Source organism: Hypoxylon fragiforme (assembly GCF_022984875.1).
Source record: "Hypoxylon fragiforme strain CBS 206.31 chromosome Unknown GGS25scaffold_6, whole genome shotgun sequence".
Classification (NCBI taxonomy): Eukaryota; Fungi; Ascomycota; class Sordariomycetes; order Xylariales; family Hypoxylaceae; genus Hypoxylon; species Hypoxylon fragiforme.
In genome coordinates, this window is record NW_026054761.1 from 566,664 (window position 1) to 583,240 (window position 16,577).

At 49.3% G+C, this 16,577-nt stretch overlaps 5 protein-coding genes across 5 annotated transcripts; 1 reads left to right on the forward strand and 4 right to left on the reverse strand.

Annotated features, from left to right (window-relative positions):
* Positions 1–972: 972 nt before the first annotated feature.
* Positions 973–3,592, reverse strand: GGS25DRAFT_314524 (cysteine proteinase). Its single transcript, XM_049257748.1, has one exon. It carries the CDS (start codon positions 3,060–3,062, stop codon positions 1,119–1,121), a length of 1,944 nt encoding a protein of 647 aa, XP_049115354.1. The 5' UTR covers positions 3,063–3,592; the 3' UTR covers positions 973–1,118.
* Positions 3,593–7,556: 3,964 nt separating this feature from the next.
* Positions 7,557–9,473, forward strand: GGS25DRAFT_532200 (polysaccharide lyase family 4 protein; the record flags this gene model as incomplete). The annotated part of the gene is made up of 6 exons (XM_049265563.1): positions 7,557–7,649; positions 7,711–7,748; positions 7,807–8,218; positions 8,293–8,480; positions 8,557–9,205; positions 9,276–9,473. The coding sequence occupies 6 exons, from the start codon at positions 7,557–7,559 to the stop codon at positions 9,471–9,473; spliced, it is 1,578 nt and encodes a 525-aa protein (XP_049115355.1).
* Positions 9,474–9,524: 51 nt separating this feature from the next.
* Positions 9,525–11,392, reverse strand: GGS25DRAFT_493919 (NAD(P)-binding protein). Its single transcript, XM_049261297.1, has 4 exons — positions 10,671–11,392; positions 10,335–10,616; positions 9,947–10,273; positions 9,525–9,887 (listed from the first exon to the last, which is right to left on the reverse strand). Exons 1-4 carry the CDS (start codon positions 10,761–10,763, stop codon positions 9,627–9,629), a joined length of 963 nt encoding a protein of 320 aa, XP_049115356.1. The 5' UTR covers positions 10,764–11,392; the 3' UTR covers positions 9,525–9,626.
* GGS25DRAFT_493921 (glycosyltransferase family 90 protein) lies at positions 11,323–13,891 on the reverse strand. Its single transcript, XM_049261298.1, has one exon. It carries the CDS (start codon positions 13,334–13,336, stop codon positions 11,459–11,461), a length of 1,878 nt encoding a protein of 625 aa, XP_049115357.1. The 5' UTR covers positions 13,337–13,891; the 3' UTR covers positions 11,323–11,458.
* A 588-nt stretch (positions 13,892–14,479) lies between these two features.
* On the reverse strand, positions 14,480–16,213 carry GGS25DRAFT_532201 (glycoside hydrolase family 30 protein; the record flags this gene model as incomplete). The annotated part of the gene is made up of 2 exons (XM_049265564.1): positions 14,480–15,460; positions 15,576–16,213. 2 exons carry the CDS (start codon positions 16,211–16,213, stop codon positions 14,662–14,664), a joined length of 1,437 nt encoding a protein of 478 aa, XP_049115358.1. The 3' UTR covers positions 14,480–14,661.
* Between the last annotated feature and the right edge of the window lie 364 nt (positions 16,214–16,577).

The following is a 16,577-nucleotide window of genomic DNA, read 5'->3' on the forward strand; positions in this document are numbered from 1 at the left end:
CAGGATGGATATAACAGAAGATAGGGTTGTCATCTCTGCTTTCTGCCTAGGTACCTACCTAGTTACATGGAATAGTAAATTTTCTATAGTGTGTTGATTGGGAAAATATAGGCATTGGTCGAAAAGGGGTAGCATTCCCTACCCAAGTTTTCAAGAATCTACAACCACCATCTTTTCCAACGGACCCAACCATCCATGATCAAAGCAACAGAGACAAAGCGAGGAATCACTACATAGCACCGTACACATTTGGTACTTTTTTGCTTTTTATTTTTATTTACTAACGCTAGGTACATGTACCTCTAATGCTAATGCGATTTATCAATGCGATTGCGAATGTCAATGCTAAAGCACTTACTCTACCTACCTACCTAGTAGGTAGATATCCACGGATGTATTGTAGCAATACCTGCCACCCACCCACACCAGCAACCAACCCTGTATTTCATTGGTTTCGCTCTCCTTAATGATTTTTAGGCCAGGAAACGTTTTCCGATTTCATGTTTCTTTTTTCTTTTTTTTTCTTCTTTACCGTGAAAGACCCGGATCCAGGGCAATAAACAAGGTCGCCGCCCCTTTTCCCATTGGGCCAGAGAAATACAACGCAATCATGTATCCATGAACAACCAAACGCCGCTAGTGAATGTTCACCATGCAACTCTCCGCCGTAAAACGAGCATATCGGGCTGGCCTTTTATATCGCCCTCGCCAGTTCTCAAACCCCCCTCCAATTGTATATCCCCTGACCCCCGATATTATCACATCAATTCAAAGATCCCTCCCCTGTGCCTCACCGATCTAGATCGGTATCCCTCATACCCATGACGGCGTTCACGCTGTTGAGATTCCTCCTGTCTGCACGAGGCGCCATTATAACCAAAATCGAGGTCCGCCGGAAAGCAGTATCCCATATAACTATCCCATGCAGCCCCGGCGGCCTTTTTCAACTTCTCAACGATCCTCCTATGCCATGATTTAGATTCCCTGCCCGCTACCCCAATCCGTGCGGAGACCCCCTCCCCAGCTCGACGTTTAGGATCAAGATCCCCCTTATCGTCAGTCTCAGGATTATAGTCTATTGGTTGAATGATACTTTCCAAATCCCCGTGTAAATCCTCCTACGATTCCGCCGGGCTCTCACGTTCCAATTCGTAAAAGAGTAAATAGACCTCCCGTTGCATCCCCAAAACTTCGTTGGTCTTGGCTTCTTTGATTTTCTCGTCACTAATGCGCCACCATCGATCATTTTGTTTTCGGCGTTTGGATTTCATCTTATTCATTTTGGATGTAGCGGCCTGTTCATTTTCCGCAGCCGGATCAGCTGGTGCTTTCCCAGCTGGGCTACCTGGCCTACTATTCCTGGCTGAGTGTGAAATCCGTGACATTGTCGAACGAGCGGAAGCCGCAACTGACCGAATGCTAATAGAATCCGACTCATGATCCTTATTGGGCATGAAAGTAGGGCTGCGACGAGACGACGTATGGCCGTTAGAAGACGATGTGGTTTGCGGCGTCGAGTCAGACGAAGGTCGAGGTAATACTTCGACTGACAGATTTGACGAGCTAGTTCCCGACGAAGACAGTATCAGATCAGGAGTAGACGCTACGGGGCTCGGATCTTCTGATTTCCGTATTGCAGCAACCCGAGGGGTCGATATTGGGCTTGACGCGGCTGATTTGGCGAAGACACCCGAAGCCTGAAACGGATTTGGCGTGGAAAATGGAAGGCATATGTTCTGTCGACGGAAGGACTCATAGTGGCCACTATGATGACTGCCTTTGTGCGTAACTGTACCGAGTAACTTGTACTTCTTGCGGCTCAATAGACTGCCCATTAGTAGCTGCTCGGGAAAGGCGACCTTGGCAGAGTTTTTCTGGGAGATGATGCTGTTGTAGATAGATCTAGAAAGGTGGATAGCCATGATTTTAGGGAAACCGGTGAGTCGCGTGTGCTTTGCAATTTTGCACGTCGGGGCGTCTCGCATTGGCGGCAGTTCAATATCCAGTGGTGGGTTCTCGGGGTCGTTTTCGATAGCATGTTGTAGCTTCGCAATCGTTTCTCGAGTGGTTTCTTTGAAACTCTCGGAATGAGATCGCGATAGTTGTGCCTCCAGTAAGCTTATTGCGTGTACAAGACGGCACTTCTCGCACTTGAAATCGTCAACATACTCAGTCTTGAAAAAGCCATCGAGGCAAGCGTTGAGTGATGTCGAGCTTGATTGCGGCACATTTAACGTTAGTGTGCAGAAAGTACTCTCCATTGGTTTTGGCTTGAAGCCACACTGTTGACACTCGATTTGACTTTCGTATTTGCCCTCCATCGGAAATCCCTCCTCATCCTCGCATTTTGACGTGGATGCTCCCGTGTCTACCGTGAGCCTTCTTCCATTCGACTCCGCACTATCGTCAACACCATTTTCCTCGATAGCTAGCTTTGTTAAACGTTCCTCGACGGCGTCTCCATCTACTGGTGCTAGCGCATCTACTGTTATCTCCACGGTAGCCTTTTTCTTGGCGGCTAGTCGAGCCCTCTTTCCCGCATGATATTCATCACAAAGCCGCTCAGCGACCACTTGCAGAAACTCCTGGGCATCTTGTTGCTGTCTGCTAATCCGTTGTTTGAAAGCACTCTCTAGAACCCTAATGAAGGGGGCAGCCGAAATGGTCTTCCTGTAAATAGGTCGCTCGTTGAGGGCGTCGAGGATATCCTTAAGACCCTTGGTGACGATACCTGCTTGCAGACCCTGGGTTTTCCATTCAGGCGTGTTCTTGAAGGTAGTGTCCTTCGCTATTTCCTGATAAACCCACGGCTCGTCGATATTTCTTCGATGGTTTTCTCGAATAAGGTAGATTCGGAGATCTGTGAGTCCAGCGAGGGCTTGGAGGACGGAATTTATGAAGCAATCGTTTGCGGGATTCGACAGGCCGACCACGCCTTTCTTGCGCGTTGAGTTGGGGTCGCTATCTAGGAAAAAGTTGGGAGCGAAGACATAAAAGAGAGTAATGGCAGCCAGGGAAGCGCCTGCAGCGTAAGTAGCGACGTTAAGTTGTTTTTCAGGCATGATGGCGTAACTGTGCTGTTCAGTTTCCTGCCTTGGGTTCCTTGGGGTTTTGATCAAATTCGTTCCGTTTGTCCCCTAGCTGCAACGCCGCGCCACGCCGGGTCACGTCACGTCGCGGTAATCGCAATTGATGACCAATGAGGGTGGCGGACACGAATAGTAAGCTTCTGGAGGGTATGTTGATAATTGGTATACAACTAGGGATCATTATCAGGTAGATACCCAAAGAAGAGGGCCAAGGTTTTGGATAGCTGAAGATTACAAGGTGGGTGGTAATAGTTATTTCGTAAGAGGCTTGGAGTCGCTCAGTAGAAAAGATTTGGCAAGAGTGGAAGAAGAATTGCAAGGATAGTAATTGAAGAATAACTTTATGTGGAGACCGTGCATGGATTAAGGCTGTTCGCCATTCGGCATTGAACTAATAAATCGAATTACATAGTGACTACCCTATTTAGGTAGGTATGTATGTAATGTGAGCAAGCTACACACTGCAGTTAGTTACTATTAACTAATATGTAAGATTTCAATGTTAAATTCAACAGAACCAGATCCAAGATGTATTGCAATAATTTTATGCAAGCAAGTGGTTGGATGCATAGGGGTTCACGGAAATGCCGTTCACGGATATGCCGAGCATCAGGCATAAAATGAGCATTACTACTAGTTAGTAGTATGTACCTGATCTTACCTAGGTATTTTGAAGGTTGACAATTCAAACGTTAACCGTTAACTCGTTCATTAACATTCGAGTCAATTTCTATTAGTTAACCACATAGTCATAGCGTTACATTTCTTGCGGGTTGCATTGCATTAAAGACCAGAATTCTCGTCCCTCCATCATCCCGTTTTTTTGTCATTTTTCTGTATCTGAAGCCACCCATTTAGTATCCTCGACCTTGTTTTCCCACGTGTTTGTGGTTTGTGGTTTGTGGCAGACCCTGGTCGACTTTTCCTTGTCAACTGCCCTCCTACATATGTAGTTCAATGTTTGCCAACACATTAAATATGTAGATTAATTGTATCGAGCCAAGTTATGTATCCAAAGGATTTCGTGCACGGAATGAGAACATCCCGAGTAATGTGCTAAGCACATAGCACACATATCTACCTACATGTAGGTAGGTAGGTAGGTAGGTAGGTAGGTAACTAGTTAGTAGCATATGTAATTACAAGTGCTTGATGAAGCCTTGATCTATGTCATGTGTACATACAAGGCTAACTTGAAGCTGCTAAGTAATAACTTGGAAGTATCCGTAGATGTATCTACACATGTACATTACATAGGTGGGTACACACCTACATACTACCTAGTAAAGATCCCGTAAGGGTCCGCGCGGGATTTTTTGCATGCGGGGATATCCCTGTAGCGTTTGCCACGGTTCAGTTCTAACTTCTAAGGCTTCTAACTTGGCCTATCATCGATTTTCTTACCCCGCAAGATTCAGAGACCCTGTTTCATCCTGAACCAAACTTACGGATACATACTCACGATTGAACGCTACATCGTACCTGCCCTAGGTATGTACTATACTATGTATGTAGCATGTGACAGTTTCAATGTTAAATAAGAAGTTTAATGTTGGTCTTGGTTTCCTATTGCTACCAGGTATGTAGGTAGTTACTGTCTCCCCTAGGTAAGTTACAACATTGAAGGTACCAGAGGGAGTCACATCAGTCACATCATATTCACACATGCAGCTCTGCCCCTGAAGTATAAAAGCAATGCCAACACACCCATCTCCTTCAGGATTCTCTTTTAGTCTACAAGAAAGGCAACCCTTTCTCAATACTTACTTTCTCAACTATCAGAATAGATAAAATGAGAGACTATCCACGTCGCAGAATTTTAGCAATAATTAAGTAGAGGCAAACACTATAATCTCAACAATATCTGTATATACCTTGGTAGGAAGGTTGGCAGCTATACAATAAGCTCTCTGGGACCATTTTACTTGATGTAATATAATACTAGTATCACCAGTGTCTTTACTCTCTCGGCCCCCTTTTGAGAAAACGATCGGAGATAATAGGGGAAGTAATCCACCTCAGGGGCCGACTCAAAATGAAGAGCATATTAGTGATGATGATAGTATTGAACATCGTAGCATTACAGCTTTCGCGTTACTCCTGTCCCGTAAACGGAAGTGGTTGTCGCCGACGTCGGAGGTCCCCAGAACTCCTAGTCAAGAGACCACTGCAACTGCACTACGAAAGAGGCCATGTGAAACTGTCGAGTGTCGAAATTCGACTTATGAATACACATTATACATTGCGAAAAATGGTGGCTTGGATGAGGATGACCATAGTCTACTCGAGCACTTTCAAACATGGATAAGCTCACCCGGTTCTATCAAGAAAGATGGAAACCTTTGGAAACTCGTTCTACGTCATATCTCTTATAGAGTAAAGTCCTACTTGGAATTTAGAGACAAACCTGGGTTCAACATGTGGCCAGATAATTTGGAAGTAGGGACCGACTTCTCGACGTTCATCCATGATTTGAGGGTGCTCTTAGACCAAGTCCGAAATCCAAAATATTCCGTGCCGCCCTATCGTAAGGTCTTAGAATAATGTTTCAACTTCGCTCACCAATATAAGTTGCACGAAGAAGACGCCATGAGAAAATTCATGCCGTCCATAAATAGACCCGGACACGAGAAGCTGAAGCTCAACGTATATCTTGCTCTTAGTGGCATAATGGGGCTTTCTAATATTCGGAACGCCTTTAAGGACTTGAAGGAATTTCGCAATGTATGTACTGAAAATAAAGCAACCTTTGAATACGTGGGAGTGCCAGAGAATGAAGTCTCCAAGTTAGTGTATAGTCCCGACATGGCCAAAATCGAAAATTGCATAACCCAACACCTTTACAATCCCTTGTATTGCCAAATCAGATCTAAAGTGGAGAGGATGATAGAAAATGATATTCAGAACAATAATTTTAGAATGATAGTTCATTGTGAAATGCAATTGATCACATACATTCTAAAAATATTGGAAGAAGGCAACATCCCACCGCAGGAGATATATGATTACATCGCGTGTTCGAAAAGGCCGTGTTACCTAGGTATGTTCCGGTGTAATCAACCTTGAGACATCCTTCAGAGCAGATAGAACCCACGAGAAAGTATACTGGAGATGGGGCATCTCAGAACTAATGCTGAGAAATGAAAGCATGGCTGAAGCCATCTCGAACTTAGAGCAAAAAATGGAATCGTTCCTGGAAGATCCGCGTGGAAGCCCCGAGCAGATAGCTCAAGCCTTAATGCCAGACTCCCCACAACCACCTTTTTTGAAGCTAATGAATACAGAGCTGAGGGCTAAGAGGACTAATTTTTCTAGATGGGCGAGGTTTTTCTGATAATGTTTACTATTTCTTTCAAGGGGGTCCATTCGCGCAAACCCCTTCCCCAATGTTATGTAGAAAAGTAACTTCTTTGTGAAAGAGCATGATGCTGATTCGGGTTGCTAGCATTTTAACGTTGAGTTGACCAATTTCTATGAATACCTACTAGGTATTTTCATTGTGAAATGAATACACTCAAAATTGGTATCATTTTCGACCCAGTAGAGTTTACTTCTGTACTAGCCAGCGCATGTCAATGATCCTTAAATGATTTTGATACCTTCAAAGAGCATTGCTCATCATGTACATGATAACTGGACCTTTCTTGGCATCGTAGGCAAGCTCACCAAGTCCTAAGTATCCTAGGCATTTCAGTGAGGTCAACACGGCGCGCTACGGAAGCACGTTGCTACCGGATAGCTAATCCGAGGGCGGTGACGAGATACTCCAATTCAACGCTCTCCAGTTTTCAAACGTTCCGTACCTACTGGCTCCGCAAATGAGCGGTACGGGTTGATCTTCTGGAATGGAACATACGACGTATTACCCAGGTAGGTACAATACAATTATACCCCTGCTTGGCGATTATGCACGTTTCTAAGCATCTCGTTCTTCTTACCAGGTACCTTACCTACCTACCTTCCTAACAAGTTGATTTCGATTTTGATTTTGAAGCCGTAAACGATGTTTCTCAAACTCTTACGTCAAAATGCTCAATGTAGATCTCTTCGGTCTCTTCTACCCCGAGCGTGAATGAACTCCGGTGGAGGCTGGGCATACACGTTCTGCCGCCAGGACCTAAGCATTCTACCGGGCTGCCGCTTTCCTGGATGGGCCATGGAGAGCTCGTGTTCCGCTGGAGCTCGCTACCGCGATTGGATGGCATGAAATTAGCTCTATAGCTCTGATCCCGGATATTAGAACATCATGTTTCACGACGTTGGATTCCAAGCCATTCTGGTGACATTTCTCGCCGTAGTAGGTTAGGTCTAGGCTTCGTTTCAATGCAAGAGACACCCATTGTCCTGTGTCTATATAACACACCGATGGAAGAATTACTCAAATGTTTCAGACGGCTTTATCATTGCAAGTGACTTTTGTCTACTAGGTACTACTAAGCGTCACGCCCAGTACGCATTCTAGTCACCATGTTTGCCACGTCTGCTGCCCTCGTGCTGGGCTTGTTGAGCAAGGGTGCTTTTGCTGCCTTTGGCCTCACAACCACTAGCAATGGCTTCAAGGTTGGTATTTGAAATATTTCGCCATCCGGGCAAGTCACTAATGAATAATGGATATGTATAGGTTGATACCAACGGTGGCCTCGTATTCGAAGTTAGCAAGTCAGACTCACTTCCATTTCGATATGTGGGCATCACCAAGTTAACGAGGTAAAAACAGAGCCAATGGAGATGTCACAAGTCTGCTGTACAATAGCGTCGAGTACCAAGGAACCCGCCACGCATCGGGGATCAACTCGGGTCTCGGGACGTCACAAGTAACCGCGGAAACCATCGACAGCAAATACATCAAGATCACAGCCAAGGCCAGCGGATTGCCAGTAACTCACTACTATGTAGCCAAGGCAGATGACCCTACTATTTACATGGCTACCTACATCACCGGCGAGGTTGATCCCGGTGAGCTTCGATGGCTTGCACGCCTGAACCAGAAGAACGCACCGACCGGTGTGCACGGGGATGTCGGCAACACGATCGGCTGCACCGCGTTTGAGGGCAAGGATACATTCCGATGCTCCAACGGGCAAACTCGATGCAAGATGTACACTTCTGATCGTTTCATTGACGATCAGGTACATGGCGTGACAGGATCCGTAGGTAGCGACAATGATAATAAAAAAAAGCTTGAGCTAACCCCTTTTCTTAGAATGTCGGCATCTGGATGATCATGCCAGGCACCGCTTACGAAACATCTTCCGGAGGACCGTTCATGCGCGACATCAACAGCCAAACCACTTCTGACGACCAGGAACTGTACTGGTACATGAACAGTGGACATGTCCGCACCGAGCCATGGCGCTTCGGGCTGATGGGACCTTATGCCATGCGTTTCAAGTAAGCCCTGAACTCGAGTGGAGTTCCCTACCTACATTCCATACATGAGATTTCTAACTTGATAACCCGTCTATAGCAAGGGCGAAACGCCCTCAGCAGACGTAGACACGAGCTTCTTCGACGGCCTCAGCATCGAGGGGTACGTGCCCGCCAGCCAGCGCGGCTCCGTCTCCGGCTCCGCGTCCGGGGTCCCGTCCGGGTTCGAGGCCGTCGTCCACTGGTACAACGACAAGTCGCAATACTGGGCCAAAGCCAGCAGCAGCGGCGGTGCCTTCAAGTCGCCCCTGATGAAGCCCGGCACCTACACCATGAAGCTCTACAAGGGCGAGTACGAGGTCGCCAAGGACACCGTCGAGGTCAAAGCGGGGGGCAGCACAACGAAGGACATCGCGTCCCAGGAGCCGAACACGCCTGTCGTGTGGCGGATCGGGGAGTTTGACGGGCGCCCGATGGAGCTGAAGAACGGGGATAAGATCGAGCGCATGCATCCGAATGATACGCGAATGGGATCGTGGGGGGGCACGTATACGGTGGGCAGTTCGTCGGCGAGCGATTTCCCCATGGCGCTCTTCTCCAAGGTCGGCAGCACCGCGACGGTGAACTTCAACCTCGAGGCCAGCCAAGTGAAAGATCTTACCCTGAGGGTGGGAACGACGCTCTCGTTTAAAGGCGGCCGTCCCTCTGCGAAAATCGGTAGTTGGACTGGAAAAGATCCGGGAGCCCCAGTGAGTTCCCTACACTGATACAGCAGAACCAACCCAGTGTCGTGGTAAAAGAAGCTAACCTTGGATATAGACTCTGATCGACTCCCGCGGGGTGACCCGAGGAGCCTATCGTGGGTATGGCGAGGTGTATAACTGGACGGTTCCGGCCAGTGCCCTGAAGAGTGGCGCGAACACCTTGACGCTGGGGGTAACTGGTAGCGGTGATGCTGATTTCCTGAGCGCGAACTACATTATCGACGCCGTTGAACTCCAGGGGCCAGCATCTTAGGGAACTAAGGTCAAGTCGGGCGATTTCGAAGAATCATACTAGTACGTAGGTACGTAGTAGATGCGAATAATGCTCACCCTTATATAAAATCGAATTAAATATCTACTTCCATCAAAACACACCGAGAAACAAATAGATCCTTCCTGTTACACATCAAGCAGCATCTTTTCTCCCCCCCTCCAGAACCTCCTGATAAAACGTCCGCAGAGTCTTCCCCCCGACCCCCGGATACAGCTTCTTGAAGTCCAGGTATCCGAAGTACTCCGCCAATTCCGGGGTGTTGTCGCCTCTAAACCCCCAAGACTGTATGTACTCATTCACCGTCACATCTATTCTCGCAGCGATGTCTTCAGGGTTGGCTTCGAACTTGGCTCTTGCCGAGTCGAGGACCTTGCTGATTTCCTCTGCGGTCACCTGCGATGATGTTGTGTTAGTATTTGCACGCGGAATGGTACCAACGTGGAAAGACTCACATGTCTCTGCACAGCCTTCTCCCCGCTCAGTTCTTCCATGAGCCCAGCAATTTGATTCGCAGTGTACACGTCGGTGTAGGCGAAGACCTTCTTGTTCAGCGTCCTCGGGTCGGCTATGATCTTCGCGACGTATCTGCCGATGTCCGAAATGTGCGTATACGCGTTTGGAGTCGTGCCGTCGCCAGGGACTATGTTGAAATAAGGGCTAACTGCGCTGTCCGTTCGACCCGACGGTACGGCTGGGACGGAATGCTCGGCCCACCACCCGACGGCGATGATGGTGTACGGTAAGTGCAGGCGTTGGATGGCCGCGAGAACATCGTCTTTCTACCAAGATGTTAGCTTCCAATTGTATAAGTGCTAGGTATCGAAAAATATGAATACGAACGTGATTATGCAATCTCATCACCCCTCTCGCAGTCGGCGTGCCAAAATCGCTAGGCACGAACCTCTTCACACCGGCGCGTTTAGCTGCCTTTGCGAGATGTATCTGGTCATACAGACGCGTGAAGACTATAGTCGAGATAACCACATCGACGCCCGTCAGCAACTTGACGAGGTCGTCCTCCGGACCAGTTAGGTCTGCCGCTTCGACACGGACGCCGCGCTGCTTAAGCGCATCATAGGCGGCCCCGGTGATAGAGGATGCGCGGCCCACGGCAGTAATGTCCTAAGGGTTAAATGTTAGCTGTGAACGATGTAAAGGTAGGAAAGGGGTTCCAACAAAGTTCGTCTCGGATGTTAATAGTCCATCCACGATTGATTGGCCGGTTTTACCGGTGGCACCCACGACGACAACTTTGATGGCATTCGACATGATATAAAATTGATTAAATGTAAGGCGTAGTTTCTTTAATAGGAGAGGATATGGTATATAGATAGTGTATATATAATTAATAACGAATTCTAGCCCCTTTTCGGTCGTGTCTATGAGCTATGGTGAGGGGGATCGGAAGACACGGGAGAGCTATTTCCTTATATGCGCCTGTATATTGTGGTACGTCGTTTATAAATGCAGCAGTCACAGTTCTACAATTTGTCAGCTTCTGCGAGATCTCCACATTGATCCTCTACATGATGATGCCAGCAGCACCAAAAACTACCTAGGTGAAATGACGTTACCGAGCATCGAGATATTTCATCCACTCAGCTTCTATATAAAAGATTATTTCGAAGATGTTGGAAATCATGCTTAGAAATGGAAAGACATGTGAGTGCCCAGTCGAGCCTAGTGAGAGCATACCTTCTACTAGGTTCGTATTCGGTACTCGTGGGACGATCAGAGCTTGGTGCCAAGTATGTAGGTCGTAAGTTTGTTAAGAGGTTTGTTTCAGGAGAAGACAACAAGGTCCAAGATCATAAGACAGATGAGTAGGTAGGCAGATACCAAGTATGCATTAACTATATTGGGTATACCATCGATATGCAAAATAAACTAAATAAAAGGTATATGTTGTTTGTACATACTATATACTCTGTATGTGCCTTCGTAGGTAGGTAGGTATATGTCCATTACGCCGTTTTTACTTCTTTTAAATCATCTATATATCCAAGCATATCCCGTTTCTCGTCACATATACGCGCAAATTCGAGGAGCAATCGCCACACGTAGAGCAACATATCTTCTCGTCGAAGAACTTTGGCACCCCACGCTCTGCCTTCCTCGGCAATGAATCGCGCGGACTTGTCGCCCTTCCCATCTCGCGTGAAGTAATCGAGGATGGCGTATAAGTCCTGGAAGGTGTTGTCCATGGGGGCAAAATGCAGCCAGGGAACGATACGGTCGTCGTGCCATTCCGAGTAGACGGTGGCCTTGATAGGCAGCGAAGTCGACAAGAGGAACCCTCTGAATCGAGCGCTGAAACTGTTTCCGTCTACGTCGGGCATAAACTTGTACTTGTACTGGTCCTTCATGGGGATGCTGCCCACTTTCGATAGGTACGGCTCCACGTAGGAGCAGTTATCTGCCGGGAAACAGAGGAGGTTCACAAATCCAGCATCGGAGAATTTCCTCAGCCAGGCACCAATGGTGCCTTCTCGCCGTCGCGGGAAGTCGTACTTTTCGAGCGGTGGCATCTCGAAAGTCATGGTGCGTGCGTTGTTCTTTTCCATTTGTGCAACAGTCGTTCCGTTCAGCATTTCGACAAGCCGATGCCGCTGAAAATGTGCCCAATTCTCCCTCTTGTTGCGACCTCCGGATGCCACACCCCGCCACACAATGCCATCGGTCTTCTGGCTCCAAGCCGGACCATGGGAATCCCCACCAGAATAGAAAGGATCAGCCGTCAGATACATGGCACCGGGGATAAGGATCTCGTTGTTCATCGGCAGTTTACATCCGCCGAACAATGGTATGAGCTCCTTGCTCGTGGACATCGTCAGGGGTTCGACGAACGAGCCATGCATGCCGCGAAGGTGGGGTTGGAGGCAAGGATCCGTCGCAGCGGTGAAGTTCCGGATGTAGCCTTCGTACGAGAAATCAGGATTCCAGTCCTGCGGGAAGACGGGTAGCTCCTCGATGTTTGCTATTGGTGTGACGTTGCGGGAGGGCGAGTCGGGAGCGCAGGCAACCCGCGTCAGGTCCCAGTAATTCCCCCCAAGCCACGCAGGTTTATAAGTTTCGGCGCTGTCGCTCACAGCGTCCACTTTCGCCAGCCCGCTGTATTCCGTTACCACTTCTTCTATCGGCTTAAACGCACGACTCGCTCGCTCTTTGGTTATCAGACCCGTTACATCCTCCCACGGCACAATCAATCGAGACTCGTCCATGTAATTGATAGGCATATCGACATCGGGCAACCACGGCGCAGCTTCGGCGACCAGTTCCGTCCAAAGTTGTAACCAGGGCACCTTATTCTCTGTGTTACCTGTGCCGTTGGCGACACCGTTGCGCACACGAACGACGTGTTCCCACGATGAGGCCCTCGCGGCCGTCGTTTGCGGGTCGAGGCCCCAGAAGGGTGCGGTGTCGGCGTAAATGCGATCGAAGAAGGACTCGACAATGATCGCATCGTGATCTTTCGCATACTTGAACCAGGCATCGAAGCCCGGGGGTGGATGTCGCCCTCGTGAGTCGCGGTATCGGGCGGCAGCTGTTGGGAGGTCGAAGCTCCGCTGCTTGAGCAGGTCCTCGTGATAAGTATGCGCATCGCTGATTAATCGATCGATCGGATGGTTTGCGGTCTGATTCCAGAAGTAGTCGAAATAACGAGAGCGAGTGTCACGCAGGAAGCCCTCTGGACGCCGGAATAGGAAGATGCCAGATAAAGCTATGGATATTATGAAGGCGACTGTGGTATATCGAAGCAATCTAGAGCATAGTCTAGAATCCGGGAGGCTGGCTAACCATTCGCGAGGACTACGGGAGTCCCGCATCGAGGTGATACCCATAGAGCGTATGATTTTTGGGAGGGTTTCTATTTCCAAGATTTTCCCAATTTGCCAAGGAAGAGAAGACGTTACTATGCTTCTAACTACCTTGTCCGTTTCTTCAAAAAGTGTTATAGTGTAGAGCACACTTCATGATGCTAGCCATCCAATACAAAAAGAAAGGGAAGGACAGTCCAGCAAGCCAACAGAGCAGAGCAGCGAGGGGAGGATGTATGAAGAGACCAAGGTAAAGAAGATAAGGATATCGACTGTGGTGGATTGAAGATCCAAAAGATGCGAGAGGAGATTCTTCATTAACGCGGTTGTCAAATCCGCCCCCTTGCTAGGTAGCGGGAGGCACATTATTAAAACTGTGTCTAAGGAAATTTACCAGTGGCCAGTTGACCAGTGACTGGCTGACTTGGTGCCTATTGCAACAATGCTAGTTTGGTTTAGAAAGGAATTTTGACGGGGACCAATGAAGCGAGGCGGGCACAGTTCTTGGCTGATTCCTTTCTCATATGTAATGCATGAGAATGAGTGAGTGAGACGGTATTATGTTATTGTGTATCTATTACATACGCACCAACATACCTACAACTACTACTAGTACTACAGTACATGACATACCTAATATATGCATGAAGATACATGAAGATACTGTCGGTTACGAGGGGAACATCCGAGATTGCCGATCATTTGACCTGTGAGAAAAGGGTTGATCATGTACGGCGTATGTACATACATATACTGTACTGATACGAGATAGAAGGTCTAGAATTACACAAAAGCAAGACGGAAAAGAAGTATGTTTAGCATGTTTAGCATGTTTAGCATGTTTAGCATGTTTAGCAGCAAACAAATCCATGGATTCCACGGATTCCATGGATTCTTGATGGATCCAACCAGTTCGGGGCTTTTGCCTTTCCAGCTGCTTTTGCTCCCCACACACTCTAATTTAAACCAGGATAGCGGGACAAGGATCGCCGTAACTGTGGACTGTACTATGCCGTAGACTGGCATGAGTGGCTGGAGATACTCTATGTAGTAATGTGCAGTAATATGCAGTAGATATGCAGTAACATGATATACATGATATACATGATGTCAGTCAGAGACAAAGGGAAAACCTAGGTATTCAGTTACACCTACATACTTAGGTTAGATACTTAGTAGATAGGAGGTATGTAGGTTAGGAGGTAGGTAGGTAGGCTATAGTAATGAACCCCTTGATTCAGTTATAGCTTCACAAGTAAAATTGCTATAACGAGCAGTAGTACAAAGATACTTGCCGCCATGGCCAGCTACATGTAATCAATCCATTCAGCTTCCGACTCTCCCCCTCTCTACGCCGGCGGCGTCTCCTGCCTCAACACAACCGTAACCATCGACCGCGCCGGCACACTCGCCGCCGCCGCGCCCCCCTCCAGCTGCACCGTCAAGTCCTCCAAATCACGGCTATTGTCCGTAACATGCGCCGTCGCCGCGCCCGCCGCAAAGCTCTCCCCACCACCAACCTTGACCTGGACACTCGCCGCCGCAGCGCCGGTATTAATGAACTGTACCGCGACAGCGCCATCCACGTTCTGGAACGCCGACACGCGCACCCCCGACGGCGCGCCCTGGACGCCCACGCGCACGGCGCCGGGCCGCACGAAGCGGCTCCACTGGCCGAACGCCCACAGCCGCTTCGAGGGGGTGACGGTGTTGCCGTCGATGCGGACGAGCTTCGAGTTCGTCGCGCCGGTCTGCGCGCCGATCCAGTAGAGGTAGCCGGACGCGTTGGCGCTGACGAGCGCCGTGTAGATGTTGTTCGCCCAGGTCTGGCCGTCGCCCGCGCCGCCGTTCGCGTACCACGCCCCCTGCCACGCGCCGTTGAGGTCCGCCGCCTCGGTCTGCCACACGCGGTGCCGCGTGTTGAGCGGCGACCCCGGCGAGGATGTGTACGAGTGCGCCGTCACCGTCGAGAGGTAGCTGTCCACCGGCCCCAGCTGCCCCAGCATCCCCGCCTGGCTGCTCCACCCTTCCGGGTCGCAGCAGTTGATCCCGACTGAGGTCAGGTTTTCCCTCTCGAGAGTGGGGCCGAGCACCTTGATGAAGTCTGCGGCTTGCGAGCCCGACATGCGCATCGAGGCGTAGCTTGTCCTGGAGGAGGGGGGAGAGTTCCCGTGTTAGCTCACCCGCTGCCAAAGACTTCGGTGAAACGAACGTGTGCTTCTTTATGCACTAGGTGCCTGTCAAGGAAGGGGTGGGTACTAACGTGAGATCCGGCTCATTAACGAACCCCAAATGCGTGATCGTCACGTTGGCTTCCTGGTAAAACCTAATGTACTGCACGAGGTAATCCGCATACGCCTGCCTCCAGTCGCCGCTCGAGCAGCTCGCGCCGCCGACCCCGCACAGCGTGCCGCCGTTCGCATCGTTACCATTCGTCTTCATGTATCCCGGCGCGCTCCAGGCGTTCGCGTAGATGGTCTTAACCCCGCGCTTGACCGCCTCCTGCGAGACCCAGAGCTGCTTGTTGTCCGAGCCGTCCCAGACGTAGTTGGGCGGGCTCGTCGGGCCGCCGGGGCTCTTCGGCTGGATCGACACCATGTGGTCGGCGCTCATGTCCGGCGACGAGCCGATGCCGTTGCGGAGGATCGACAGCCCCGCGCCCTTCTCCGTGCTGAAGAGGAGGTCGAGCGTGTATTGCTGCTGCTCCTCCGTCACCTTGGACATCTGCACCGCCCGCTGGAAGGCCTCCGAGCAGCCGAAGCCATCGATGGTCTGGTAGCGTTGGTCGAGGTTCACCGTGACCGTGGTCCCTGCCTGTCGAGGTTTCACGTCTGTGGCGGTCCTTGCCAGCACGGTGAGTGGCAGGAATATGGTCCCTGTTATCAGTAGCGTGAGCGACATCGTAACTAACTCACTACGTATAATTGTGCTTGTTTCGAAATTGCTTTGTCCCACCGGGAGTCAATCTCGAGAAGATGGGGCAGTACCCTACCTAGGTAGATATATTAGCCATCCCAAGCACCTAAAACAACACCGAGGAGATTTATCCGCGTTCCTAAAGTCTTTTATTACTATTACTCCCGGTTTCTTATTGCCCAGGGCCTAGAGCATTCCCAAATCCTCTTTTACCGATCGAGGCAGAACTTGGGTATGATTCGAGAGCAACAGCCACGATGAGATGTGCAAGGATTCCCCACGAATTCTGAGGTCGCATCAGGTACAGGGGGCGGCTAAAATCAACATGTCCTTAAACAGAGCGCTCCTT